This window comes from Diplotaxodon limnothrissa, linkage group LG12 (genome assembly GCF_057381915.1).
Source record: "Diplotaxodon limnothrissa isolate DT_005_m linkage group LG12, D_limnothrissa_male_GT1.1, whole genome shotgun sequence".
Classification (NCBI taxonomy): Eukaryota; Metazoa; Chordata; class Actinopteri; order Cichliformes; family Cichlidae; genus Diplotaxodon; species Diplotaxodon limnothrissa.
In genome coordinates this window covers 29,021,879-29,049,711 of record NC_140607.1, presented here as the reverse complement: position 1 = coordinate 29,049,711, position 27,833 = coordinate 29,021,879, and the positions used below count along the sequence as shown (strand labels likewise).

At 38.7% G+C, this 27,833-nt stretch overlaps 4 protein-coding genes across 5 annotated transcripts; 3 read left to right on the top strand and 1 right to left on the bottom strand.

Moving 5' to 3' along the window:
• Positions 1–407: 407 nt before the first annotated feature.
• On the bottom strand, positions 408–7,224 carry utp15 (UTP15 small subunit processome component). Its single transcript, XM_085368543.1, has 12 exons — positions 7,095–7,224; positions 6,419–6,530; positions 5,824–5,916; positions 5,476–5,660; positions 4,480–4,658; positions 3,993–4,118; positions 3,007–3,142; positions 2,728–2,812; positions 2,379–2,534; positions 2,129–2,230; positions 1,815–1,948; positions 408–1,029 (listed from the first exon to the last, which is right to left on the bottom strand). The coding sequence occupies exons 2-12, from the start codon at positions 6,506–6,508 to the stop codon at positions 729–731; spliced, it is 1,587 nt and encodes a 528-aa protein (XP_085224669.1). The 5' UTR covers positions 6,509–6,530; positions 7,095–7,224; the 3' UTR covers positions 408–728.
• A 375-nt stretch (positions 7,225–7,599) lies between these two features.
• On the top strand, positions 7,600–10,089 carry LOC146621532 (transcription factor BTF3-like). Its single transcript, XM_085368536.1, has 6 exons — positions 7,600–7,654; positions 8,527–8,595; positions 8,678–8,791; positions 9,141–9,342; positions 9,445–9,498; positions 9,731–10,089. The coding sequence occupies exons 2-6, from the start codon at positions 8,527–8,529 to the stop codon at positions 9,775–9,777; spliced, it is 486 nt and encodes a 161-aa protein (XP_085224662.1). The 5' UTR covers positions 7,600–7,654; the 3' UTR covers positions 9,778–10,089.
• A 2,771-nt stretch (positions 10,090–12,860) lies between these two features.
• Positions 12,861–18,264, top strand: il12b2 (interleukin 12B 2). Of its 2 annotated transcripts, XM_085368527.1 has the most exons (7): positions 12,861–12,999; positions 13,116–13,358; positions 13,662–13,764; positions 13,915–14,105; positions 14,387–14,535; positions 14,634–14,744; positions 18,112–18,264. In XM_085368527.1, the coding sequence occupies exons 1-7, from the start codon at positions 12,861–12,863 to the stop codon at positions 18,262–18,264; spliced, it is 1,089 nt and encodes a 362-aa protein (XP_085224653.1). The 2 variants fall into 2 exon arrangements, with proteins under 2 accessions (XP_085224653.1, XP_085224654.1); XM_085368528.1 differs by lacking the exon at positions 18,112–18,264 and having other exon boundaries at positions 12,936–12,999; positions 14,634–14,756.
• Positions 18,265–20,491: 2,227 nt separating this feature from the next.
• On the top strand, positions 20,492–27,443 carry LOC146621530 (protease-associated domain-containing protein 1-like). The gene is made up of 5 exons (XM_085368526.1): positions 20,492–20,674; positions 20,914–21,014; positions 21,128–21,237; positions 26,210–26,377; positions 26,483–27,443. The coding sequence occupies exons 1-5, from the start codon at positions 20,599–20,601 to the stop codon at positions 26,601–26,603; spliced, it is 576 nt and encodes a 191-aa protein (XP_085224652.1). The 5' UTR covers positions 20,492–20,598; the 3' UTR covers positions 26,604–27,443.
• The last annotated feature ends 390 nt before the right edge of the window (positions 27,444–27,833 follow it).

Genomic DNA, 27,833 nt, shown 5'->3' with positions numbered 1-27,833 from the left:
TCATCCTCCTTTTGCTAACTGCTAATTCAACTGTCCGTATTTAGGCTACAAGTTGGGAAGGGGTCGACAGTCGGTGCTGATGCGCTTGCAGACTGAGCCTCAGCCTCCACTGACACAGCATCCTCTCCTGTCTCTGTTTAAGCCTTCGGTCTTCCGTCTGCTTACATGCAAATTCCTCCTTTACGAGTGAAAGTTCAGTTTCTTTGAGGTTACAGCGCCCCCCAATGGAGGGCGATAAAACTGTGCCAGGCTATATAAACAAAAACATTCATTTTAACAATGGAAATTTACTGCGCCTGTTGTTCAAAGCAATTAAACAATTATAATCAGTCAGTGTGGAAATGGCAAACGACTTATTTTTTATTTGCTCATGAAACATTTACATTTACATTATAAAAATACACACTCACAGTGAACTCAGCCACTACCATGCATACAGACTCGCATTTACAATTCAACTTGCAATTATAAGCTTTCTAATACAAGAAATGCTTTGCTTTACATCCACACATTCAGATATTCTTCATACAGTAAATGTATGGTCTCTCTGATCCTTATTGTGCTAGTCACACTGAATTAAATCACCAGAGTGAGACTGTGGTTTCGTCAGTCTCTTAAAACTTGCACCTTTCTTTTTCGAAATGTCCTAGACAGGAGTTTTGCGTCTGATGGTCCATTAAGAAATGTTTTAAAGGTACTTAAACCCAGTCTAAAGTAGCTTATAAGTCTCAGGTGACCTGCAGCTGTGGTTTTGAGGTGCTTGGTTCTCCCTGAGTCAGACCATTCGACCTGCCAATGCCAGAGCATGGCACCTCCTTTCTTGGGAGGGAGGAAGCAAACATTGTGTCCAACATTCCCAACACCTCCAAAAGGTCCTTCTGGAATTCGATCTCTCTCTTCACAAGGTCCTGCAACCGCAGCAGCTGTCGGTCCACCACGGGTGACTGGCCAATGACTGACTGATAGATGTCCAGGATCATCTCGGCTGCTGTTACGAGGACAGGAGTAAATCTGGCATCAACCAAGTTCCTGGATGAAACAGAAAAAAAAGAATGAATGTGGGAAACATTTTTCTGCATGATCTGTTGTACAGCTGCAAACTATAAAACTCAAAGCATTCAAATCAATGAGCCAAAACATTATGACTTCTCTTTTGGTACTTTTTGTGCCACCAAAACAGCTCTAACCTGCTGAGGCACAGACATAGAGCAAGCTAAGACCTGATTTCTACTTCCATGGGGAATCTTTGTAGATTCCCCTACGACAGAACCTAAATATGCAGCCACTGTTGTTGCACTGTTGTTATGTGGTAATTACCGTGTGGTTGTGTCCCATGTTTTATATGGGGTACTATCCATGATAGAAACAGAAAAAGAACAAAAAACGCTGGGAGCAATGGTACTTTCTGTGAAGCATTTTCAGAATTCAGACAGCTATTTGTAAATTCTACACTAGACAAAAGATGTAAAGTAATAGTGCGTATTTTAGAACCAAGTGTTGACCTACAAATTCGTAAATCACACTTACATCAGTCAAAGGGGATTTTTTTGTGCCAAAGGTTCTTTACCCTGAAACGGGTACTTAAAATAAAAATAAAAAACTCCCTAAGTTCACTTTAATTCCTGCAGTGCAGACACACAAAATTGGAGAGACGTCTTTCAAGAATTAGAGGAACTACACAAAAGTGTCTGTGGTCCAAAAGTGACCGATCAAATAATTAGTGTAATTTTTTTTAGACCTTGAGGCTGTTATTCACTTCGTTTGTGAGGGGTCATAATGCTAACATTATGGCTCAGTTTTCTCTGGCATCTCACCCAATGATGAAGTTGAGTAACTGAGAGAGCCCTCGTTCATCCCTTCCTGCCAGTGCATTCTTCAGTGTTCCTCTTCTATCCAGCTCCTTTATAACAGCCACGGTGATCTCAGGCTTTCTGAATCTAATATATGTCTATAAACAAAAAAAACAATACCTTTGAACATTAAACACAATAATACTTTAAACTTTTATTTTTCCAAAATAACTGCACATACTGTTGTGTACTGCCCACTGTAAAATGAACAACACGGAGACTAAAAGGCACCTCAGCAATGATATAATGATAACACTATAAATCAATAAATTGCATACCCCCAGAGCTGTATCCAAAGCCTTGGATACGTTAAACCTTTGAAGTTGCTTGTCATATTTGGCCAAATGTTCTTTGACAGGCTTACTGACAAGATAATCATCCTAGAGAAGAACCAAGAATTGAATGAATCAAGGGTGAGAAATCAAACAGTCTCATGAGTCAATCTGATTTTGTGTTAACACTTAACACTTTGCATTACATCTGAGAATGATTTTCACACCTTCTACGTGTTACTAATCGTGAACTTGCCTGTTTAGGGACATAATTTTTCCCTTTCACAAAGACACGATACGATGGACGGCGCCTCTGTTGGCCAGCTATTTCCTTTGAATCTTCTTGGTTTTTCCTGTGTTTGATACTCAGAATACTGTTGGTCATACCCACAACAATGGACGCATCATCCGGCTAAAAAGAAAAAGATATTCAGAGTTTTACTTTTATCAATTAAAGAAACAGAATGAATTCTTATAGCTGATCTCGCCCATCTAAGCTCACTTTGGTGGTGTATTCAGTGAATGCACATCATCTACAGAAAGGTTGAAATAGTAAATAAAATATATATTTTAGCAACTAACAAAGGCTCAAGTGCATGACTTACAGCCAAACCCAGACTGAGGATAGAAGCAGCATAGTCAAAGTTGTGGACCACTTTGTAGTTTGTTGTGTTGTACACCTTCACGTGCCTGAAAGACAAACACGGGATATGCATTAAATCAACTTTCCTTTCATGAACGCCCTAGGTACACAGAACAAAACCAAGCACATGATTTACACATGTACTATTAACTAAATATTCAGCATTGTGACGTTTGATTCCACCAGTTAGAACATTTCCTCTTTCTTTGTTATGACAGACGTGCATGCGTTTGACATTTACCTGTCAAGAGAAGCTGACAGCAGTCTCTGTCCGTTGCTGCTGAGAGCCAAACTTGTGACAGTTTTGTGATGGTTCTTCAGTGACACCAGAGGCTGGCCTCCTTTTAGCAGATCCCAAACCTTCACATGGCGCCCTCCTGAAAAAAAAAGGGATTGAAGGTTTTTTAATGCTGTGGTTAACCATGATTAAATATAATGTAAGGTTTGTAGATGAGGGCACGTAATAAAATAAAATTATTGTAACGTTTGTCTGAACTGCAGCCACAGTGAAGCATGAAATGGACTGCTGTTGTTGCCCTATGTTGTAGTCCAAGAAAATTACGTTCTAAATGAGTATTTAACAAGTACTAAATAAGTACTCAACACAAGTTAGTTATTCCAAGTAGTTGCCATAGCAGCTGGATAATTTGGCATAGATTTTGCACCAGATACCATTCCTGGCACAACTTTCCCATTTATTCAGCCTTAGAACTGGCACATAAGAATGAAATCATTAAATCGCGGTCTATGATGCTTTTCCTTATTTTCTACAATATATGTAGTGTTAGGATGGTGGATGCTCATATTAAACATGGCCAAAGTTTCAAATAATGAAGTCAGCATATGTACAGGTAATCCGTATAGGCAAACAGACCCAGGTTTCAGCCGGGTTTAAGTGGTCAGTTTTAGACAGTTTTCTCCTACTCTTGTGTCGGTCATCCTTCAAATTGTCATTTCATAAAAGGGTTGTGAGCACAGCAGCTCCATCCATCTACTAAGAAGAGTACTGGCTTAAAGGTAGGCTATTCGTAGCCATGTCTAGTTCCAGACAATAGATTATTACTAGGGGCAGCACCTAGGCCCAGTGCAAGATAAACAAGGATTATTTTAAACTGCAGATGACTAAAAGTATGCCAACTAATTCCAGGAAGTAAAAAAGGTGTGAAGCTTAAAATAAGCTCAGCAGACAGTCAGTGTTTGAATTATATGAATTATACTGGTGACTACCTGCAGACACAAGAAGTCCCTCAGAGGGATAGAGGAGGACACTCTCCACTGGCTGGCCATGGTCCATGGTTATCACACTCTTTTCCACTCTGGCATCAAACAGTTTCACTGTGTGGTCATATGATCCTAGAAAAAGAGCATCAAATGTTAGTCACACAAAATCAGGCCATCTGCAGCGTCACTTGATTCAACAATAGATGGTAGCATTTGGAGTGAGATTATGTAGTTTTTCTGCAGTTACTGACTTTGAATATGAATTAGTGTACTTCTGTCTTAACATTACATTAATGAGATTACTGTTCGTTGCTTGAATCCTCCATTATGTGGTGCAGGAGATGTTTTTCTTTCATTACATGACTGTTGGTAAAAATTGCACTCGAAATTGAAATATAAAATGAGTGTGATTGATGCCAACAGGGCAAAATGTTAACTTCCTGTCCTCCTCTCGATATTTCCACACACAATTAAAAATGAGCTTCTATCTCACCAGTTATGAAGAGATCTCTGTTGAGTTTGCTTGTGACACCACAGCGAATATAATCTGTGTGCTCTGTGTAGGTGGTGAGCTCAGTGGCATTTGGAATGTCCCAAAGTCGACAAGTATAGTCATCCGACCCTGTGAGGATCTGGTAACGATCTGAGGTGAAGTCTGTTAAATGTACTGCTCTGGGAAAAAAATGACAAATGACATGATTAATATCAGCTCACGTTTGAGACTGCACTTTTATAAGACAGAAATACAGGCTGTCAGAATTCTTGATGTCATCATCAAATTCAGTCGATGGATCACTCAAGAAATCATCATTCAACTACTCCTTTACTAAAAAAAACAACCTCATAAGACACTGCCAGCTCATCAGAGTCAATCAGACATTTTAACAGGACATCAGCATTATGGTTTTAGTGGTAGACCATTGATTTCTAATGTGGAGAGTATCCACCTGGTGGGTCATAAAAGTATTGCAGGTGAACAGGTAATAACCAATAAGACTAAAATTAAGTTTGAAATCGTCAAAAATGTTTGAATAAACAATAAAATAAATCATCAGCAATGGTCATTAGTAACATGTTTTGATTTTTACTTTTGTAACTACCGGTGAAAGTGACATAAGGAAAGAAATTAGGCTGCTGAAAGCAAGAATCCTCAACAATTCACTCACATTTTATTATTAAAGATAAAAACACCACACAGCAACATGCTGTAAACCACAAACTTTAAATAGTGATGATTTGTTTTGGTTCCTTCAACATTAGTGCTATAGAGGCTATATGTGGATTTGAAAGTGAGCAAAGAAAATGTGATACACAGGCATTTCCTCCTAACTGCCATCATAGCCAATTAGATGATAGTTAGAGTGCCAAGAATAGTAGTAACCTCAAAGTGCATCAGCAAATTGAAATTAAGCTTATTTTGTAACCCTTCCTTTAAATTCTATGACAGAACACTTTGTCACAGTCAGACAGAGGCTTGCGTAAAACTTACTTTGTGTGCCCTTTAAACAGCCTGAGGGCCACCTTGCCACTAACATCAAATAGTCGCACGACAGAGTCCTCACATCCTGCCACAAGGAGCTGACCATCTGACCTGAACCTCCCACAGTAAGCTGTATCCTTAAAACGGGTAAATGACTTGACAGGCTCCTGGGAAAATGGCCCATAAATGTGGATCTGTAACAAAATGAGTGTTTGAATTAGAAGACATCTTAAACACATCCTGCATACTTAAAAGTTTATTACTCATTAAGAAGCGAGTATAAGCCAGAATTGTTAAAGTGAACCCAGATTAAACTGAGTGGAAAATTCTACATTAATACAAGCAAAGCTAACATACTCTTGTGAATGCTGTCACAGCAAAATTATGTGGAGTCACCGGGGAGAAGTCTATGCTTGTGACTGCGCCAAATTCTTTTATCTGGACTGGAGCCTGTAGGAAGAGAAACAAAGTAAGACGAGAAAAGGATTTAAAGCAATTATTAGTAAATGTCATCCATCCATTTTCTTTCCGTTGTCTTATCTGATATCACTAATCTGTTTCAGGGCTAACATGGAGACAACCAATCAGGTTAATATTAAAAAATATGGTCAATTTAGAATCACCAGTTAAGCATGTTTTTGGACATATTACTGTGAGGCGAAGTGCAAACAACTACAGCACAGTGCCAAAGTAATTAAAATTAGTCATTTTCTTTCAACATATTTTGTTATTTATTCATAGTCCAATTCCAAAGTCTGAATATGCTGAAGAGTTAGTCTTCTGAAAAGTGTAACTCTGTTATTAAGCTATTACATTGACAATGACGCATTACTGAGATAGAATGGTCTTAAAATAACAAGTTTTAGGGGACAATAAACAAACCAAAATAGTGATTATACCATAAAGGACATTTTTAGTTGATAATAAACCGCATAGGAGAGAAAAGTCTTACCTTGTAGTTTTTCCAGTAGAGTGTGTCTTGAGTGACTTTCTCTCCAAGTTTTGGATAAACTTGAATTTTTGTGGGTTTAAATGAAGCCATTTCTGTGCTAATCACTTTACGTCTGTGAAGATAAATAAGGGATAAAAACAGGGATACATATTTACTCTTAAAAACTGCAGGTAGAAAAACAAGAACTCCTTTTGTGACCAACAATATCCAAACGTACATTTCTGTCTAAAACGGTAAATTCTATTTCGATTGTAACAGATTAGATAACATTAACATGATTTTGCTTCAGTTTGGGAGTACAGCAGAATTCAGAATGTGACAGTATCACTGTGATTTTTCAACAACATTTAAACAGTTTTAAATTAAACCTTTTTTCTGTTCAACGCGGACTGTATTGGAGTGCTCTCCACCTTTTACTTCGAATATTAGACCTTCCCGAGATTGGAACTGGCGACCTAACGACTTTACTTCACTGTAACGCGTTGTTGTACATAACAATCGAAGACATGCAGTTTTTCTCGAATAGCTGAAAGTTTTACAAAGTTATTACATTCAAATCAAACACAGTTAATTACTCGGACAGTGGCCCAACGTGTTCAGTAAGGCACAACTTAGCTAGCACAAGGCACTTTAGCCAGCTAGCATTTTCTTTAAACTGAGCTCTGACGGTTCTCACCTTTCAAGTGAAAAAGTCCAGAAGTGCAAACGTAGTTTTTTCTTATGATATGCTGAAATTGGATGATACTGATATTGGCTGTCTAAGTAAACAAAAAGTTTCTCATGTTATCGAGTAATCACGTTGTCTCTCGTGAACAGGAGGACGCCATGACTACATGCGTGACTACTTCCGTTGTGGAATACCGTAAAATGTTCACTAAATGAATACTTAAAGTGAAAGCCTTTATATTTATATGTATTTTTGTTAATATATGTGATTGGTAATAAAGCTAATAGAACGATAATATTTGGATATTAAGTAAATATATGTATTTTTCTGCTAATGAAATCTGATCATCGTCAGTAGTATCCCATATTTTTAACTACATTAAAAGTAGCTGTTTTCTAAGTTTTTAACTATTTTTTATTCGATAACACTGGGATTAACGCTGTTTTTAAATCACTGGACATATTTGTAAGCTTTTTTGCCATCCGGCATCTAAAGGCGTCACTTCCGGATTTCGCTCCTTTTTCCTGTCCCTTATCAACGGTGTGACCCGCGTGTTTACACACTCTCAGGTTAGTTCACTACCGTCTACTCCTTTTAGATGTCTTAGACTCATAAAGTTTGACTCCTGACGTTTGAACATCCCCTCCACAGTTGTATTACGGGTTTTAACGCAATGAAGGCATCAGCTGTACCTGAATGCTAACATCAGTTTAAGAGGCCTGGGCTAGTTGTTTAGCTCGAATTGCTAACTAGCCGGTAGCTCCTTTGACATAATTTGTGAATATTGTTAGACTAAATAAGTGTCATGCCGTCAGAGTTTGATCAAAAAGCAGAAGTTTGCATCGTAAGAACATATTGGGAAAGCGGGTTTATGACGTTTCAGGGCACTGACTTCAGCTGACCACCTCTGATTCATGAAGGGCTTCAGCCGAGACTTGCGGTGTGCAGCTATTTTTGGCCGGGACAGTTGTGCATTCTCGTTAATTTCTTGAGACAACATAGCTCAGGTCGGGAGTTGGGGAAGTTTGAAGTTGGCACTTCGTTATTACCGTTTTCATGTTTTATGTCATCGATTGATGGCGTATAGTTTTAGAAATTGCTTCTGTGTTAGTCATAAGGGTATCCAGAGAGATCCTTCATACAAACTTGCATGTTTTATATTTTCGCGAGTCCCACATCTTGCTCAGCCTCTAAATGAAAAATGAGTAGTTAACCAAATTTAGTTCTGAGTAATTGTGTCAAGGGAGATTTTTCTTTTCTTTTCCCCCAAATGACTGACATTCGTGAGTAAGGCACTTGGCACTGAATCCCAGGTGGCTTTCCTTGGCAACTTTTCTAAGATACAAAGATTCTACAGTAATTTCTGGAAACACTAAAAAGAACTGTTTACAGCCAGACTAACCTACCTTTTATTATATATATCTGTTGTGTCTAACACTAGATGAAGGAGTCGATAATGAACCAGGAAAAGCTTGCCAAACTGCAGGCTCAGGTCCGCATAGGCGGCAAGGTGAGTCGGTTTCATATGCTAGAGACTGGGTGTAATCTTTGAGTCGTGAGTTAAAATCGACTCTAACGTTTCTGCTCTTTAGGGGTCAGCTCGCAGAAAGAAGAAGGTGGTGCACAGAACGGCTACAGCAGATGATAAGAAGCTGCAGTTTTCCCTGAAGAAACTGGGAGTCAACAATATCTCTGGCATTGAAGAGGTACAGCAGGTTCTTTCTGTAATGTACAGCACAGCATAGGCAGTCATTCACATTTAATGGATTTATAGTGCTGAAATTTATTAATAAGCAATGTTAAGATACTGAAGTACTTTTTAAATGTTAAACTTCATTGGTTCTGAGGAACAAAACAACATTTTAGATAAGCTTTTTTTTTTAAGGAAATAAAAGAGAATCTGTGGTGTAAGCCATCTGAGTGGAAACCAGTTGTTGTCAGCTGATGAGGACCCGAGAGATGGTTGGAAAAGGGTGTTTGGACTGTGCATTGTCTTCTTTTACACTTACCTTAAACTGTTTTCTTCCCCCACTCCCCACCCCACCACCACTTCAGGTGAATATGTTCACAAACCACGGGACAGTGATCCACTTTAATAACCCAAAGGTTCAGGCCTCCTTGGCTGCCAACACTTTTACAATCACAGGACACGCTGAGAACAAACAGATCACAGAGATGCTCCCGGGAATCCTAAACCAGCTGGGAGCTGACAGTCTCACCAGCCTCCGGAGATTAGCAGAGAATCTGCCTAAACCAGGTGCCCACACTGCTCTTTTCTTGACCTGTTTGTTTGCAGTAGATTTGAATTCTTTCTCTCAACATCTTTGTCTTCCTCCTTCCCCGCATTCTTAAACACCAGGAGACAACAAAGCTCCCATGGTTGCTGCTGAAGAGGAAGATGATGAAGTTCCAGGTAAGAAAATATAACCATCACATTCAAGTCTGTCTATCCTGGACTTGATCACATGGGATATATGTCCCCTTATTTGGTTTAAAATGTTTAGTAACATATGTGGATATGAGTGTAAGGCAGGCTTCTGCCACCAATTCTAAGTCTAAGGGCTTATTCTTACTTGGGCAATGGTTTTGTTTTTTTGTCTTGATCTGCTATACACCCCTCTCTATTCTCCCTTTTCCATTTTCAGATCTCGTTGAAAACTTTGATGAGGCTTCAAAGGATGAAGCAAACTAACAACCACCAGCAAACATTTTGGAAAACCTTCTGGCTCGCCGTGCTTTGGCACAGAAGGTTCATCAGCTTTGTTCATCTGTTTTTGCTTTGTGTTCACAAAGTGTTACAGTTGGTATAAAACAAGTAAAATCAGCTTTTTATGGAAGCTTTTACGAAGCCCTTCGTGTCACTTGTTCTGCAGTACGAGTGAAATTATTTAAGTGGAATGTGCAAACCTTTTTATTTCTCACGCTGCCTCTTCTGCATTGTGATGTCCACACGTGGAAAAATGTTATGGTGGAATGAATCATGTAATAAAAATTACTTTTCTCATTTATCATATGCTTTGGCTGTTCTTTTTCAAATTTCAAAAGAAAAGTATTTTGCTATCCCCACAGTACATTTGAAATGCTTGCGGCCAAACACAAAGTCTAATGTTAAGTGTGTAACCTATTAGGAGGCATGTGTAGGCAGAAATGATATTTACCTCTTTCTAGTTGTTTGATAATCCTAAAGGTTAAAAACAAACACATTCAGGGTAGAAAAATACCTGTATATGCTTCTATAAACGGGCAGTGTTGTTCCTCTTAATATGGAAAGTACCACATTAAGCCCCTCTTCTGGATTCCCCAGTGTGTTTAAGTGTTTTTTTGTTGTTTTTTTCTATTCAGAATAAAAGGCATCCATCACTAATGTAAATAGAACATGTGGTCTATAAAGTTAGAGAATTCCACTCATTTACAGCAAAAAAACATCTCTTTCCTCTTCAGTGTTGTGTACTTCTGTTCTTTAATTTTTTTTAATCACTATTAATATGTTGACAAAACACTTGACATAGTGTTTTTTTTTTCTGTTTGTCAGAATCTTATCTGGACTGACGTGATCTCAGAGCTTGGCACAGTTTTGAATGTGGAGTGGATACAAATGTTTTCAGTTTTGGGGTTCATGCGGAAGTAACACTGAATTAACTGGGACTTTAAAACTTTACCTTATTTTATGAGCTTTGATTGACCTTTAAAGTCCAATTACTAGTAAGTAAACATTTTAGTTGTAAATTTCTTAAGCTGAAGTTGAAATGTAATATATACACATTAAATGAATAACTGATCAAAATAAGCTTTAAGTTCAGTCGTAGAAACTAGGTTCAAGTATTGTATGATAAACTGTAAAAACACAAAGTATGAAATAATTTGAGCAACTGTGACTATGCAGCTCTTTGAAGTCATGCATGAAAGATGATTAATGAATAATACGGCTTTTTAGGTTTTTGAGGAACTGAAACCTGAAACGATTTCTTTTCAAAGTGCCTAACAATTTTCTCTGAATTTATTGGACATAGGTTCTGTTAACCTTAACCAGCATGTAGAAAGGCAGAAAAGATTTTTGAGACCCAATAATAATACAGCCCTCTACAGTTTTGTGGAAGTACCTTTCACATAGTTAAAGATATGACGGGAGCATTTGATGTGTGCATAGTATGTGCGAGAATAAAAAACATGACCAAAGTGTTAGTTAAAGGTCTAGTTAGGTCATAGCTGACATTTGGTCTACATGACTAATGAGAGGGAAAGTCCTGTTTTGTGTCCGTCTTTCCTTTCCGGTGTAATGTGTGTGCATGTTTTTGAGGTTTTGGGAGCATGACAATGATAATATCATGGGGGGAAACCTCTTAAAGAACAGTTTTGGTCTGTCTTGCTTATCTGATCAAAGAAATGTTAGATCATTTTTTTGGTATTTCAGTCTGGAATTACAATAAAGACAGTGTACATATAAGCAGCTAATAAAAAGAAATGTTCCACTTATGTTTTGCAATTTTGTTGGATTAATCTCACAATATGTTTTGCAATGAGCTGAGCAATCATTCTGACTGCAAAGAGCGAGGAAATAGTGGAAATAGCTTGTTCTCGTAACCTCTCTGTAACATTTTTTAGCGGCTTGTTTTGTGAAAAACACTATAAAAACAGGCATTTACTGTGGATCATGGATTTCTTAACATCAGTAGCAAAGTCAGCATGTGATTCAGAGCAATACAGAAAAAATGCACCCTTTAGCCCAGGTTTGTCTGATCGGATAAGGGTGGTTACTAGTCATAAATGTCACATTTATTCTGCTTTATTTTTTTTAAATCATAAGTGACTGATATATTTTTTGCTACCAGCTGTATTTATTAATGTCAATAGGGTTGAGCCTGTTCTCAAAAGACTTTGAATTAAAAAAAATGTTGTTTATGTTATAGTATTACATTAGCTTTTGATGACTGAAAGATCAGTGCTTCTTTGTTCTATTCACAGGTTGCATAGACTGATACCAAGGAGTGCTATTGCCCCACATTTACAGCCCTGGTTATATAAAAAAACCAACATAAAAACTGAAAGTTGAGAAGCAGGAACCAGTGTGTCTGTGTGCGTGTTAGCACATAAAGAGCCAACCAAGAAAATGTTTGGTCGCATTAATATTGAACATAAAATGTGTTGTGTGTCCTGTTTTTGTGATTGCAATAGTTTTTTAAAAATAATTTTTTAAATCCATTCTCAGATAAGCACTTATCAAACATTGTATTATACTGTTGTATTTCACCTTAAAGGCTAAGGGCAACCCCCCACCCTACTGAACACCCACATTTCTTATCTTTTAGTCCCCTGTACGAAAGTCACAGCTTCACTGTGTAAAAAAATTTGACATGCAAAGCAGTATAGAGGAAATGTGCATACTCTTATCACTTACTAGATCGGTCAGTTTCTCTCTCCCAAAGTGTCACATTGGAGGTGGAGGTGTCGATGATGTGTATCATGCATCGCAATATAAAGTTGTTGCTCTGTGGGCAGTTAGACCATACAATCATCAAGATCGCGGTGACAGAACGTCTGCACTTTTGCTTTTGACATCACTTCAGGGTGAGTTCTTTTCCAGATATAAATCTATCTATCTATACATATATATAAATTAAATTCTAGTTAGTTTAATTTCATATCTATATTACAGAATAAGAAGCAAATGACCTATTTTCAATGCATTTTCTCAACTAAATTAACTTTGAGCCAATTGAATGTTCCATGAGTCACTTTACATATTGTTTCACTAAAAATCACACGATACTTATTTTAATGCAAGTGATGAATTGTTTTTCAATAAATGCTTTTTGCTGTCACACAATTCCTCAGATGACCTTTCCACTGTGGACATTTGGGCTTCTAATGATCAGCCTCACGGGAGCTCACGAACTCAACCACTTTCCAGAAAACTGTATGTCTTTTTTTATGATCCAAACATTTTCCTAATATTCATTTGTGGTTTAAAATGTTCACCTACTAACTTCTTCTCTGTCTATCTATCTGTCTATCTTCTCTATCTTTGTGTAGTTGCGGTGGCAAAAAGGAATGAAAATTACACACTGACCTGCAATTCAAAACCTGACGACATCGTCACATGGAAGCTGAATGGCGATCCACTGGAAGATGAAGAAAATGTAGAGCTAAATGGTCAGAACCTGACCGTGTCAGATATAGATACACCAAATTTGGGTGACTACAGTTGCTGGAGAGGTGAAGAGATGCTATCCTCAACCTATCTGCTGCTGAAGGCTGATGAAGAAGACACAATTGGTGAGTTTCTCTTTCATTTTTCATTCATCCTACCATTCACATGCTCTAAATGATGGGACTTTTTCAACTAGGGGAACCTATATTGCTAATACACAGTCAACATATAGCACTAATAAAGACACTTTTATACTGCCTGACAGTTTGGGTAAAACACTCTCTCTCTCTCTCTAGTAGGTGAGATTAGGGCTTTAAGTTAACCATTCTGTGAAGTATCATTTTACAAAATGTAGTGATGTTTGCTGTCATTTTTCACCCAAACATTTAAATTACTTTAGAATTTAAAGATATTGTTTATCATTACAGATTCTCTCATTAACTGTCGGGCAAAGTCTTATGACTGTAACTTCAACTGCACTTGGACAGGCAATGGATACACAGCAGTGCGTCTTGGACTGGGTCATAACTGGTAAATTTTAAAACTTAAAAAGAAATAATAACCTAGACAAATTACAGTTAAGATGCCCAAACTAGACGAATCACCTGAGATGTGTGTATTTTTGATTTTTTTGTTATATTTTGTTTTCTGTTTTTTTTTTTTTACTGCTTGTTTTATTAGCAGTAAAAGTTCAGAGTCCTGCCAGTGGATTAGTAGCAGTCGGCGGCTCGCAGAGGGGGAACTGCAGTTTGAGATGTCTCACGACCTCTCACCCTACGCAGAGGAAAGCACCATGCTTGAACTCACTGCTGAGGCTATACGTGATCTGTCCGTTTTCAGGACATCGAAGAGATTTTATCTCAGAGACATTGGTAAGCTGAGTAAAACTGAGCTACATCAATGGCATTCAGTAGAAGACTATCAACTACAAAGCACCTTTTCCCTTTTGAAAACATTTTCTGATGAAAAAGAAAGTCTATGTATGCAGTCCATGCATGATAAAGTTTTAAGTGAAACAGTAACGTTAATGCATTAACTGAATCTAAAGGCAAATGGATTCATGTTAAATATATATACACATATGTTTGTGTTTAAATTATTGTTTTATATACACACATGGACGATATTATTTACTGTTTCTTCTTCTTCTTAGTTCAACCTGACAGTCCCCAGATTGTCAAGTGTGAGTTAGTGAACGAGGACGTGAATGTGACCATTGCTCCACCATCCACCTGGTCAGCACCTTACAGCTTCTTCAGTCTGGAGCACCAAATTGAATATGTGCTTAGAGATGATGGCCAAGTATGCACAATCTTACACTAAAACAAAATCTTATGAGATCTAAATGTCTGTCATTATAGCCACTGCATTTTGATCTCTTATCTCTTGTCTGATTTTAGACCGGACATTCATCATCTACTCTGATACCAAAGAAAATCAGCAAGCTCAGGGTTCGCTCCAGAGACTCACTGGTGCTCTCCAACTGGAGTCAGTGGACTCCCTGGAAAAATGTAACCTACTGATATTATCTGAGTCCACCACTGTCAGCTTTTGCTCGTTATCTCTTCTTACAAGTCTGCAATGTCCTCTCATGTCCCTGTGGTTTTTTGCCATGTGTTCCTCCTGTTTCTACTTGGTTTTGTTTTGTCTTTACTTCAAAGGATCTGTCCAACACACTTGTTATAATGATTTTATTTATTAAGACACAAACTTTTATTTATTTAAATGCTTATTTATACTTATTTATTTGAAATTACATATATAGTAAGTAAAGTAAACACCATTATAGACCAAAAATGCACTATTATTCCCCAAATAGGTGGCTAGTAAGACCAAATTTTTGTGGGAAAGTCAATGGAAACCTAAATATGTACGTAGACACTAAATATATTTAAACCTACTGTTAGCCTTCCAGCCCCAACTTAAAACACAGACGGGTGTGTGATTCACTGTGAAATTATATTTAGCAGTCAGCTGAGGTTTCAAGGGTTTCTATAGTTTTGCTCATTTAAGGACATCAAGGTTAAGGAAAATCTGCGTAGCACACAATCTCAAACATGAATCAGAAGTTTGAACGAGCCATTGAATAGGCTGAACTTTGAGCAATGGTCACACATTTTTCTTTATGTTCTTGTTACTTCTGTGCAAGTGAGTTGGCGTTTCTGTGTATTTGGTGGTTTGCCACAGTGCAAATCAGCATGCTATTAAAAGAGCTTTGAGCTTCCTTCCTTTTATACGTTCCTACTTCATTTATGTGTTGCTCATGTCATGCGTGCAGTGACTGACCAAAACAGAAAAGAAACTCTAGAATTCCTCTGTAACGCAATGGTACTTAAACCTACACTTATGTGTTTTGTCATGAAACTTTAGTTACTAGAAGCATGTAGGTCTACTGAGTTTTCCTTTCATAGTTAACTGCATCACATTTCAATTTGGTGACCCCCAAAGGGAGCAGCTGAAAGAAGAGGAATATACATGCATATAAAAATATAGTTTATATACATGTCTGAACTATAGCCTATTTATAAGTACATGCCTTATGTTGTATTGATAAGTTACATGCACTGTTAAGTTCTTAGGATTGATACTGAGAAACAAATGTAAATGCTTTAAAGTTTTTTTAAATTTAGAATATTATTTAGAAAATATTAATATTTTCATTTAAACACATCATTCCCAGAGATAAGCTTGTGTGAATGTAGACCTTATGGTAGTACAGATGCCCGTATTGATTTAAACAAAAACATATTGCTATTTCCAGCAATAGTAACAAGTTTTACATTTTTCTCATACCACATACTGTTTAATCAGTTTTTGCAATTAGGTTGCTTAAAAAATGACAACTTTCAAAAGTAAAGGACAAAGAATTCTTGTAATAGATACAACACACAAGTAATTTATACATATATTCAACACACAATACAATTTGAATTTTTTTTTAGCTTTTTTTCAGCCAGGAATATTTAACAGTAAAATCCAAGAAAGGTTATCAAAGCTTTACCAGAGCATACTGATTTTCACATAGTAGTTAGCATACTGAAAACTCCATCCATCCATCCATCCATCCATCCATCCATCTTCTTCCTCTTATTTGAGGCCAGGTCCCTCTCCCATGCTACCTCCTCCAGCTTGTCTGGGGGAACACCAAGGCATTCCCAGGCCAGCCAAGAGATATAATCTCTTCAGCGTGGCCAGCCACCCTTCAGAGGAAGCCCATTTCTGCCAGTTGTATCCGTGATCTCTGTCTTTTGGTCACTACCCTCAACTCGTGACCACAGGTGAGGGTAGGGAGGTAGATCGACCGGTAAATTGAAAGCTTCGCTTTTACACTCAGCTCTCTCTTCACCACAACAGACTGGTACAGCGTCTGCATCACGGCAGCCGCAGCACCAATCCGTCTCCTGATCTCCCGCTCCCTTCTCCCATCACTCGTGAACAAGACCCCGAGATACTTAAACTCTTCCACTTGGGGAAAGAACTCATCCCTGACCCATAGTGCACACTCCACCCTTTTCTGGCTAAGGACCATGGCCTCAGATTTGGAGGTGCTGATTCTCATTCCCACCGCTTCACACTTGGCTGCGAACCGTTCCAAAGCGAGCTTGAGGCCATCACCCGGTCCCCTTTCTTAAAGATGGGAACCACCAACCCGGTCTGCCAATCCAGGTGTACTGCCCCTGATCTCCACGCAACATTGTAGAGGGTAACCAAGCTCAATAGGACTCCTTCTTCAGCTTGGTGGCTCCCCTCACCTCTGGTGTCCACCATTTGGTTCAGGAGTTACCACCACGAAAGGCACCAAGCAACTTGCAGCAGCATGCTCAGTGCAGTGGCTTTGGCAATAGAGATGCTGAACATGGTCCATTCAGACTCAATGTCCCCAGTCTCCCTTTGAATGCTGTTGAAGCTCTGCCAGAAGTGTGCGTTGAAGATCTCACAGACTGGGGCCCCTGCTAGGTGTTCCCAGCACACCCTCACTATATGTTTAGGTGCACCAGGTCTGTCCAGTGTCCTCACACGCCACCACATCCGACTCACCACCAGGTGGTGATCAGTTGACAGCTCAGCCCCTCTCTTTACCCAAGTGTCTAGAACATATGGCCTTAGGTCTGATGATACGATTTCAAAATTGATCATTGACCTGCGGCCTTGAGTGTCCTAGTGCCACGTGCACTTATGGACACTCTTATGTTCGAACATGGTGTTCGTTATGGCCAAACTGTGGTTTGCACAGAAGTCCAGTAACAGGCCGTTTCTCCCAGTCACGCCCATCCAGGTCGATGCACCTGACACCTACGGTGCCTCCTGCAGGTGGTGGGCCTGCAGGAAGATGGGCCTATGCCCCCTTTTACGGGCTGTGGCCAGCCGGGCCCCATGGACTAAGTCCCGGCCAACAGACGCTCACCCTTGGGCACCCTCCCCGGGCCTGGCTCCAGGGCGGGGCCCCGGTAACCCTGTTCCCTTGATGGTCTTCTCATAGGGGTCTTCTGAATCGCTCTTTGTGTGGTCCCTCACCCAGGACCAATTTGCCATGGGAGACCCTACCAGGGGGCAAAAAGCCCCCGACAACATAGCCGTGGGATCCCTGGGACACACAAACCCCTCAAAATATAGCACAAAAATATTGTGCTATAGTGTGAATGCAGTATTACTTTTGTATTGTCTATATTGCCTAATTTGGTACCTAAAATTCTGTTTATTTTGACGTTTGTGTACAGCGCTTTGTGACTGCTTGTCTACGAAAAGCGCTTAATAAATAAACTTTACTTACTTACTACTTGAATAGGTGTGACTGCTAATATTTGTAAACGAAGCATTGCATTTGAAATGTTCACATTATCATTTCAGACATAATAATACGTCATTGATTCATTGCAGGTGAAAACTGGAAAACATCGACTATGCCGATGCAAAAAAACTGAAAAATATTGTTGCCCAGAGTTGTCGCCTGAGGTTTTCAATGACTGCAAGGAAGAGAAGAGAAAAAGGAAGAAGCACGCTAACTCAAGTGTGAAATATTATCCACAATAAAACATGGACAGTGATTGATAGTGGTCTAGTGTATACATTTGGTGAGAGTAGATTTATATATGAAATGTAATTATTAAACTATATTGATTTTGAGTCGAGATTCAATACTGTGGATGGTAAGGATTTTATACTTGATTTTTTAAATGTATAAATTACATGACATCATCAATTAATTCCCTTACAAACCATATATCCTTCATTTACCAGTTATGGAGATATTAAACCCTTAAAGATTTGCTAACACTTTTTAAAAAAAAAAACTTTTCTGTATTTAAGTTTATTCTTATTGTTATTTTATATAATTATAATTATAAATGTCCAGCTTTGAAATGATTTTTTCATCATAATAGTACATATGTGATATTATAACATTTATAAATAATGGCAAACGTTATAAATAACAAAATTTGCAAATGTTTATGTGATATTTTTGGTTGATTGTGAATTGGTAGATAAATGAAAAATGCAGGAATTTTATTCCCACTAAAGTTTGTAATAAGAAGAAATTTCAAAGCAGACTTTACTGAATACACGATTTGGGACATATAAGTTCTTATGACTGATCTGATTTTAGCTTTTTTCTATTGTCTGTTTATGATTTTTGTATGTCTTCAGTTGAAATCATTTATAAATACTAATGTGCTTGTTTTGTCAAATAAAATTTAGAATACTTTGGTTAAAAGATTTTATAAATGCATTTGGAAATGGGCTTTAAAGAGACACTGACAAACTTTACATCTTTGTCAGATGAATTCAGCATGATAGAAAGGTTTTAGTTGGTTTTTTATTTTATTTTATTTTTTTTACGTTATGTAAATAACTTTACTTTAATGAGGTATTTGACTTGTCTGTTATAGATATAAATGTTTGTGTTTTGCCATGCAGGCTTGTGGATAGTTCACATGTAAATGAGCTTTATTAACCTTTATTAGGGCATTACATTTTTTTGTTTTTTCATTTAACTGGGATTTGATTTCTGTCATTTTGGCAAATAGTTTAAATCAATACAGTAAAATGGGACAACCTGCTACTTTCCAGTGCCTCTAAGTTTGTATTTATAGTTCTTGATTTCTGTTCATATCTGTCCTAGTCTCATATCCGTGTTTTGTCATTCCTTCAGTCTCTCCAGTCATGTACCCGTGTCTGTCTGTTCTGTGTTTTGCTCCTTTGTCTCTCCAATCTGTCACGTTTCCATGTCTGTTTATCCCCAGTCCCAGTTTCAAGCCCATGTGTCTTAGTCTGAGTCTCATTGTGTGTTACTTCCTCTTCCATTTTGATAGTCTCGTGTGTATTATGTTTAGTTTTTCTTCCCCTGTCTCATCAGTCTGACTTTGGTTCAGCTGTGTTCCCCAGGTGTGCTCTGTCTGCCCGCTTCTCCTCCTGTGTATCTCCCTCTGTTGTGCTGTCCCCTCAAGCTGTGTGGTTCTATATTTTTCCCTTGTCTTTCCCCCTAGATTTAAAGGTACTTATTTTCTAGTTTAACACTCTACCTGATTTTTTTTCTGGTATTGAATTTCTTACAGCAATTAAGTTGTCAGGAAGGACACGAGAGTTTTTTGGGTCAGGAAGTTATAAAGAGAGAAAAAACACCTGCTTTATTAGGTGCACTTGCATAATTGCTTGTTAATGCAAATATTAAAACACTTGGTCACATGACAGCAAGTCAGTGCATTTATGCATGCAGACATAATAATGGATTGGATTTATATAGCGCTTTTCAAGGCACCCAAAGCGCTTTACAATACCACTATTCATTCACTCTCACATTCACACACTGGTGGAGGCAAGCTACAGTTGTGGCCACAGCTGCCCTGGGGCAGACTGACAGAAGCGAGGCTGCCATATCGTGCCATAAGTTCAAAATGAACCTAAATCTCTGAGGATGAAGAATGAAGGGAGTTTTTAAAGTAAAAGGTGACAGTACAAGCAAAGTGCACCTAACAAAGTCTCTGATGATTGTACACGATAGGGAGATCAACTAATGACTTTTAGGTCATTGTGATAAATTAAATAAGTAACTGCCAGCTTCATAAACATCATACATATTCATATGCATCTTGCAGGCATGTTAATAATAATAACAATAAAACACAGAGACACATTTACCAGTAGTTTGAAAAACTGGTGCTAAAAGAGCACCACAACTTCTTACCCAGTCGCCTCATAGCAGAAGCTACAACTGGGACATGCGCATGCGCGGAAAGAGAACGGCGGAAATGGTTGGCGATCTGACAGAAGCACAGCGACAATGGACGCTGCACTGTTTTAAGACACAAAGAGACACACTACAGTCTCATCTCTGTAACGCGAGGGAGATTTACTAATGCCTTGAACATGGGGAAGGTTTGTCGAACAGCAGCGATAGCTTTATACCTCTGGGGTCTCTTTATGCAGTTCAGTCGTCTGTCAGGTGAGACTAAAAACAGAAATGGGAACGTTTGAAATTAACAGCTAACTGTTCGTATTAGCTGCAAGAGTTGTTTTTTTTAAGTATTTCTTTTTGCACAACAGCGACTTGAGTTAAGGGGCTTATTGTGGCATTTATTTATGGTTTCTGTCTGGCATATCCGTGCAGTGTTTGTGGTTTATTAATATTTCTGATATAAACAAGTCACGCATGATAAGTGCTTCTTTTCGGACCTCCTTCAGCTCTTGGGGTCAATGAACTGCTGTATTTCCGGGTCATCAGTCCAGAGGAGATAGGCTACCTCTTCAGTGCTGCACCTGCTAAAGACTTTGGAGGCACTTTCGTGAGGCCTCAGTCTTCTGTTAAATAATTTGATAATCAAATGTTTTTAAAGTCTCAGGTGCACAACTTCACCTTCCCTCTAATCATACTCTTTCCTTCTCCTTTGACCCGCAGACATCATTTTACGATGAGATTTTTCTCGTGCCAGCAGACCCTGCAGATGGATGCTCAGAGTTGACGGACAGAGAGATCCTTCAAGGACAAGTGATCCTGGTGGAAAGGGGGTACGCATACATGCCTCTGTACCATTGTGAATTGTAAACTATGTGAACACAAACCAGGGGTTAGGAACTGAGAATATAACCTTGGACATCTAGCAGCAAAAGTGTAGGGAAGGAGATAGCCTAATTACAAGGCAGCTAATTTTATCTTTAGCTAAATTTATCCCATCTCAAATCATCAAGATTTTACAACATTTTCTGCTCAACCACGTCTGATTGGCTTAAAAACTTACTGATTTAAAATGTGAGCATATGTTGCAAAAGAGGTGAGAATCAACAGATGCCCCACGATGCGTTATTATCACAATAGTTCACTTACTCGTGATACGATATTTTTAATTAATTTTTTTTTATTATTGTATTTCAATAACGTGCATTTTAATTTATCCCCTTTTTCAACTGCAAATTGTGTCTTCAAAGTTAATCTTTGCCAATATTTGTTTTATCCAATAAGATAAAATTATGACTTCAGTTATTTGTTTTTTGTTGCAAAATGAGGTCGTCTAGTACAGCGGTCCCCAACCTTTTTTGCGCCACGGACTGGTTTATGCCCGACAATATTTTCACGGACCGGCCTTTAAGGTGTCGCAGATAAATACAACAAAATAAAACTAGTACCGGTACCGAAAAAAAGAAGATTTATTCATAACACACGTGAAAAGACCCAAGAAAACTGAGTTAACGATAAAAACGATAACAAAATAACGCTGAAAACCCTGAAAACCATACATTTCACACCTGAGCCTCAACTCTCGCGGCCCGGTACCAAATGACTCACGGACCGGTACCGGTCCGAGGCCCGGGGACCGCTGGTCTAGTATACCAAAGGTCTTACTCAAACCTGCCATAAATGTTACCATTAGCCCGAATCAGTCTGTGTGTATGGGGTCAAGTTGGCAATTACATACAGTCTGTTTCTGATAATACAGCCATTAACTGTGATATCAGTGAAAATCACATGTTGCTGTCTACACTTAGCAGCTGATTCGGTTCTATCGGAATATAACCAGATCCAGGACTGTTTCACATCTTCAGGTATCTCAGGATGTGCCATGTTATAATTTAAAGACCTTGCACAGGGCTCGCAAAATTTCAAAATCCCTGGTAGCCCTTCGGGGAGGGACTCTTTAGTTTTTGGTAGCCCAAAATAAATTTAAGTAGCCCGAATAAAAAAAGAGAGCAATTTTTTGATTGATGTTTTGTTTCCTGTTTTGTTTCCGTATAATATTGTAACGGAAACAAAACATTAATCAAAAAATTGTTGAAACAGAAATTACAACATTGTATAAAAATTACAATCATCAACTCAAATACTTGGTTCTAATTGAAAACAGAAATTTCTATGAACTTGTAAGAACTGTGTAGGACATGAATCAGTCTGTGTCAGATCCTGAATTTGAAATTTCCACTGAAGTCGCGGGTAAGAGGCAAGTGGAACCAAGATCGAGGCCATTTGCTTTTTGAAGTTTGCAAAGACTGCTAAATTGTGCCAGTGGTAGTTCACTCTTTGCAACATAGTACGCTGTTTTAAACAGATTTTCAGGTTTATTTTTAGTATGTTATTTGCAATTGGTATTTGTTCTGGGAAAGATATTGCAGACTGAGCAATGCATTTCTTGCATTTCTCATGGGTTCTAATGGGGGCCTTTCTTAAAATTACTGGTCCCAGTAACAAAGGCGCTTGTCGACTCAGAAATCGAGGGAAAACCAACAACACATCCGGCAGAACATTGTTATTTACACGGGTGCACATGGTAAATGGCCTGTATTTATATAGCGCTTTTACTCGTCCCTAAGGACCCCAAAGAGCTTTACACATCCAGTCATCCACCCATCCACCCATTCACACACTGGTGATGGCAAGCTACATTGTAGCCACAGCCACCCTGGGGCGCACTGACAGAGGCGAGGCTGCCGGACACTGGCGCCACCGGGCCCTCTGACCACCACCAGTAGGCAACGGGTGAAGTGTCTTGCCCAAGGACACAACGACTGAGACTGTCCAAGCCGGGGCTCGAACCGGCAACCTTCCGAATACGAGGCGAACTCCCAACTCTTGAGCCACGATCGCCCACATAAGTGGTCCGCATGTGCGCATTCGCTGTCAAAATAAGACGCGCACCAGATAAGAAGTTGCAACGCGCGTTTGCGTCCATATAAAAAGCACTGTTTTTGTTCGCTAGAGTGGGATTTTCACAGCACATTCCACACCACATCTCTGTGCGTTCATCATTTGTTTGAAGCCAGCTCACCTCCTGCAACCACTTTTCTGAGAATACCTGCTTCTTTTGTGGTTCGGACTCCTGACATTTGTTTGGAGGTGGAGGAAGACCAAAGTAATTGCTTAAAGGAGCTTGCTTCTTCGACATCTTTAAGAGTTCTAAACAAATGTCTGTCCTCCTCCAGAAAATCTTATGTACCCAAACACGCGTTGCAACTTCTTATCTTGTGCGCTCTTTTTATTTTGACAGCGAATGCGCACCTGCGGACCACTTATGTGCAGCCCTGGTTATTATTTAGCTCATCATATTGCAGCCACAGAAATTCTTTTGTCCATGAAACCATAAAGCTGCACTTTCTTTTTGCCTTATAGTCTGATTTGTCATAACTTTTCCATTTTGTGGTAAGCTTTTCTTTGGCTGTCACTTCTTCACCCTGACCTGTCTTATTTGGCTCAGCAGAACTAAAATATATATCCTGCTGCTTTTACACACACACACATAACGGTCAGCGATTCTCTGCGCGATCAACCTCTCACATGTTTAAGCTTGCTGCGGGAGATTTCACTTGTCATGTTTGCATAGTAAGCTAACGATTGATAAGACGATGTCAGAGGAATTGGTGCGCAAATGATCGTCACTCACCAATCAGTGCTGTCGCTCTCTATACACAGTTCACGCGATTGCAAAGTGAAAGCAAAAAACAAGCGCAAATTAAAACGTGATTTCAATATGTCACATATTGACAGTGGCTCATCGATGCCAATGACATAATTACCCAGCTACATTTCCGAAAGAATGCAAAAGCATTGACATACATTTTTCCTTCCTACGATAGCCCAACGGGCAGGGCAGAGATAGATTTTTGGTAGCCCGACTGGAAAAATCGCTAGCCCCGGGACGTCGGGCTAGCGATTTTGCGAGCCCTGTTGCATTATATAGTGGAGCCAAATGCAACAATTACTTGTGAGAAAATACTCAAAAATCCCTTTCAACCTCTGGCAGTACAGCACTTAAAAGACACAAGAATAACAGTAACAGTAACAGGCAGAGAAATCCACAGAGAGGCGCAAATAAAGGATAAATTAAAGATTATTCTCAGTGTTTTCATCTGTTCATGTGAGGGTTTGTCATTTATGGGGGGGGACCCCTTTTGTAACTTTTCTGAGACTGATAATTTCACATTGAGTAGTGGACAGCCCTGCCCTGTTGTTGAACTCCTATTTCTTACTTAAAGAACATAACTGAAAGCATTTTTTAAATTTTTAATATGCTGACACAGTTAAAAGTCATGATTGCGCAATCGCAAAGTGATTCATACATAGCTGGAGAGTTCTTGACAAACACGGGACATTGACTTTCAAACTCCTTAGTCTTGTAATCGAGTCCATGATACCAAGTGAAACTTCAGTGAGCTGTTATTCTGGTTCTATCATGTTGAATCTTTGGTCAAAACAGTGCCTAAAAGCTATTTACCCATGATTACCAACAATGATACAGTCAGCAGAGTTTCAAAGAAAGCATAGCCACTGCTTAACTTCAGGATAGTATTTCAAGAACTGTTGTCACTTCTACTTAGGTTAGGTCCATAGGTTTTTGGACAGTAAGACATTATTTGTAATCTTGCCTCTAGGGCTGTGCGATATGACCAAAATCTCATATCCCAATATAAGAATTCTATCGTCTGATAACGATATAAATCACAAAAATGTAACATTTTCTGTAAATTCTGTGAATCTCGGGCAGCTCATCTTGCGGGAAGTGTTTCCAGCTGCGCGTCATGTAGCTGGAGTCGAGTTTTTTAATCTTTGTAAAGGCCACCGTTTTCTTTGTGAGTATTTATTACACGGCGTGCTGCGGGGAAAAGCCTGTTCTAACGTTTGAGTATAAGGTTTATTTTTTTTTAGCACCTGGCGGCTCTTTTTTAATTCACATCCGTAAATTATCTGCTCTTTCACGTGATTCAGTTTATTTTGAAAAAGTCTCAACAGGATCTTGAACTTTATTGTGAAAGGTTTATGTGGAACATAAACAAACGGACAAGCGATGCTGTTACCCTTGTTGTTGCTAACCACAACGCATAAAAACAGGCGCTTGTCCCTCCATAGTGTGGTTATATAAAATATAAGAGAAAGAGAGAACTTTAAGAAATTAATATAGCCACTACAGTGACCATCAAAACGATGAAAAAATATTGCCGTAAACAGTTTATTTTGCGACACCACGAAACAAACGATAGCGTAAAATGAAACGATAGACGTTTTTATATCGTCATCCGATATATATCGTTATATCGAACAGCCCTACTTTCCTCCCTACATTAGTGCAGTAGATTTTAAATCAGATCAAGGCATTTTTATCAGTCAACTAGTTTAATCTGGCCTCCTTGTTCTTAACCAGTGGTTAGCAGCTTGTTGTACACTTTCTGTATTTTGGTTCATGAATGTTTCTGTTAATTAGATTAGACCTTGACAATGAGTGGTGTTGTTCTTGGATAGATGTTGTGAAGGGTTTATTCTTAACCAATAAAATAATCTGTGATAATTTACTTTAGTTTTCTTTTGCATTCTTTCAGGCATTTTGGCATTGCTGAGCTTGCCAGTGCAATCCTGTTTTTTAGCAAATTGTTTGCCAATTTGTAGATTTGTCCACTTCGAAAGTTTTTGCTATAACATAGTGCTATAACAAGCTTTGACAGCACATCTTAAACTGGTTATGCTTTTTTTTTTTTTTTTTTTTTTTTTTATAAACTTCAGAGGTTGCTCCTTTGTACAAAAAGCCCGAAATGTAGAGGAAGCAGGAGGAAAAGCAGTTCTTATTGCTGATAACGCAGAGGACAACGACAGTCAGTACCTTGACATGGTCACTGATGGAAGCACTGCCAAACCAAGCATACCTGCTCTTTTCTTGTTAGGACGGGATGGGTGAGAGATGCAGACACACACACACACACACATATAAATTCTGTTGCATTCAAGCAATTATCCTATGAAAAGCAGGGACACCATTTCGTCTTTCTGTATTTTTAGGATGATGATCAGAAGATCTCTTCAGAGACAAGCACTGCCTTGGGCTGTCATTTCAATTCCTGTCAATGTTTCTGCTTTGGCCTCGTTTCCATTCAAGCAGCCTCCTTGGACTCTTTGGTAGAAATGACTCACTCACAAATTCATCCAATAAACAGTTTCTGTCATTGGTGCACAACATGTAAATTGCAACTAAATCTGAAGCCTCACAAGGACATTTCTGATTATGGTTGGCACGTGCACCTGCGCTAAGTCACTAAATCTAACATATAGAATGATTGCACTCAGAGCCTGTAGAGTATGGGAGAAACTTGTTTAGCCACTGAACCTGGAACAAATCATCAAATAAAAAACGAAACCTGCATGCTCATTCTTAGTGCTTAGCTAAACTTGTGTGTCCAGGAAAACAGTCTCCAGGAACTTGTGTTCAGATGCTTTGTATGTCGTTTTGGTTACGAAACTGTGAAAAAATGTTGAGAAACAGAAACGACCTTCCTTCTGTTTTATCAAATAGTCGAAACTGCAGGGGGGAAAAACCAGGCCATTACATTCCTGTTTATGTGCATCAGCTTGTAACAGTGTGGTTCTCTTGTGTGAATGGAAAAAAAATTTTCTCATTATGGATAAGTAGAAACTTCAATTTAAAAAAAGAAAAATTGACTTGTTTGATATTTTAGTGCCTTTTGTCTGTGCATTTTAGTTAGTTCACTGACACATTTGTTTGTAGTTTCGGTAAACAGGACTGATGAAAATTAAAAGCATGAGATGCCACGAATAGCCTTGCTGAAAATAATAATAGACATTGTGATGATATTGCAAAGACATGTTAATCTGCACAAAGTTAACTGGAAGGCAGCTATTGTAAAGCTCTAAAGAGAGCTTTGACTGCTCTGGAAACACCATGTCAGAGTTCACCCTAGTGAAAATAATTGCCACTACATTATCCTGTATTTTATTTTTAAGAATGTCCTGATTTGAATAGTCTTTGTAAATAAAGTTGTATGTTTAAGGTTGTAAAGACTTTATTTGTTGGCCAGAAGATAAATACCAACACTAATTTGGGATGAAAAGTTTTGCCTGGTCAGCTTAAAGTAAAGATGCTCTAGTTCAGCAAATAGTTACAGTGCTTTGGACAATGGAGCAAAGCAGCACTCCAGGTTAGTGAAGAAATAATACTTCATTGTTGTGTATCTAATGAAATCAGAATACCACATACAACTAAAGTGGCAGTGGCCATGGTGACAAAAATAAAAATCAGCACCAAAATTCAGCACTCAGGGGGGAAAAGGATATTTTGTCAAACCAGAGATGATGGTAAGGATGTGTAAGCTGTGCAATTGACACCCATGTGGAA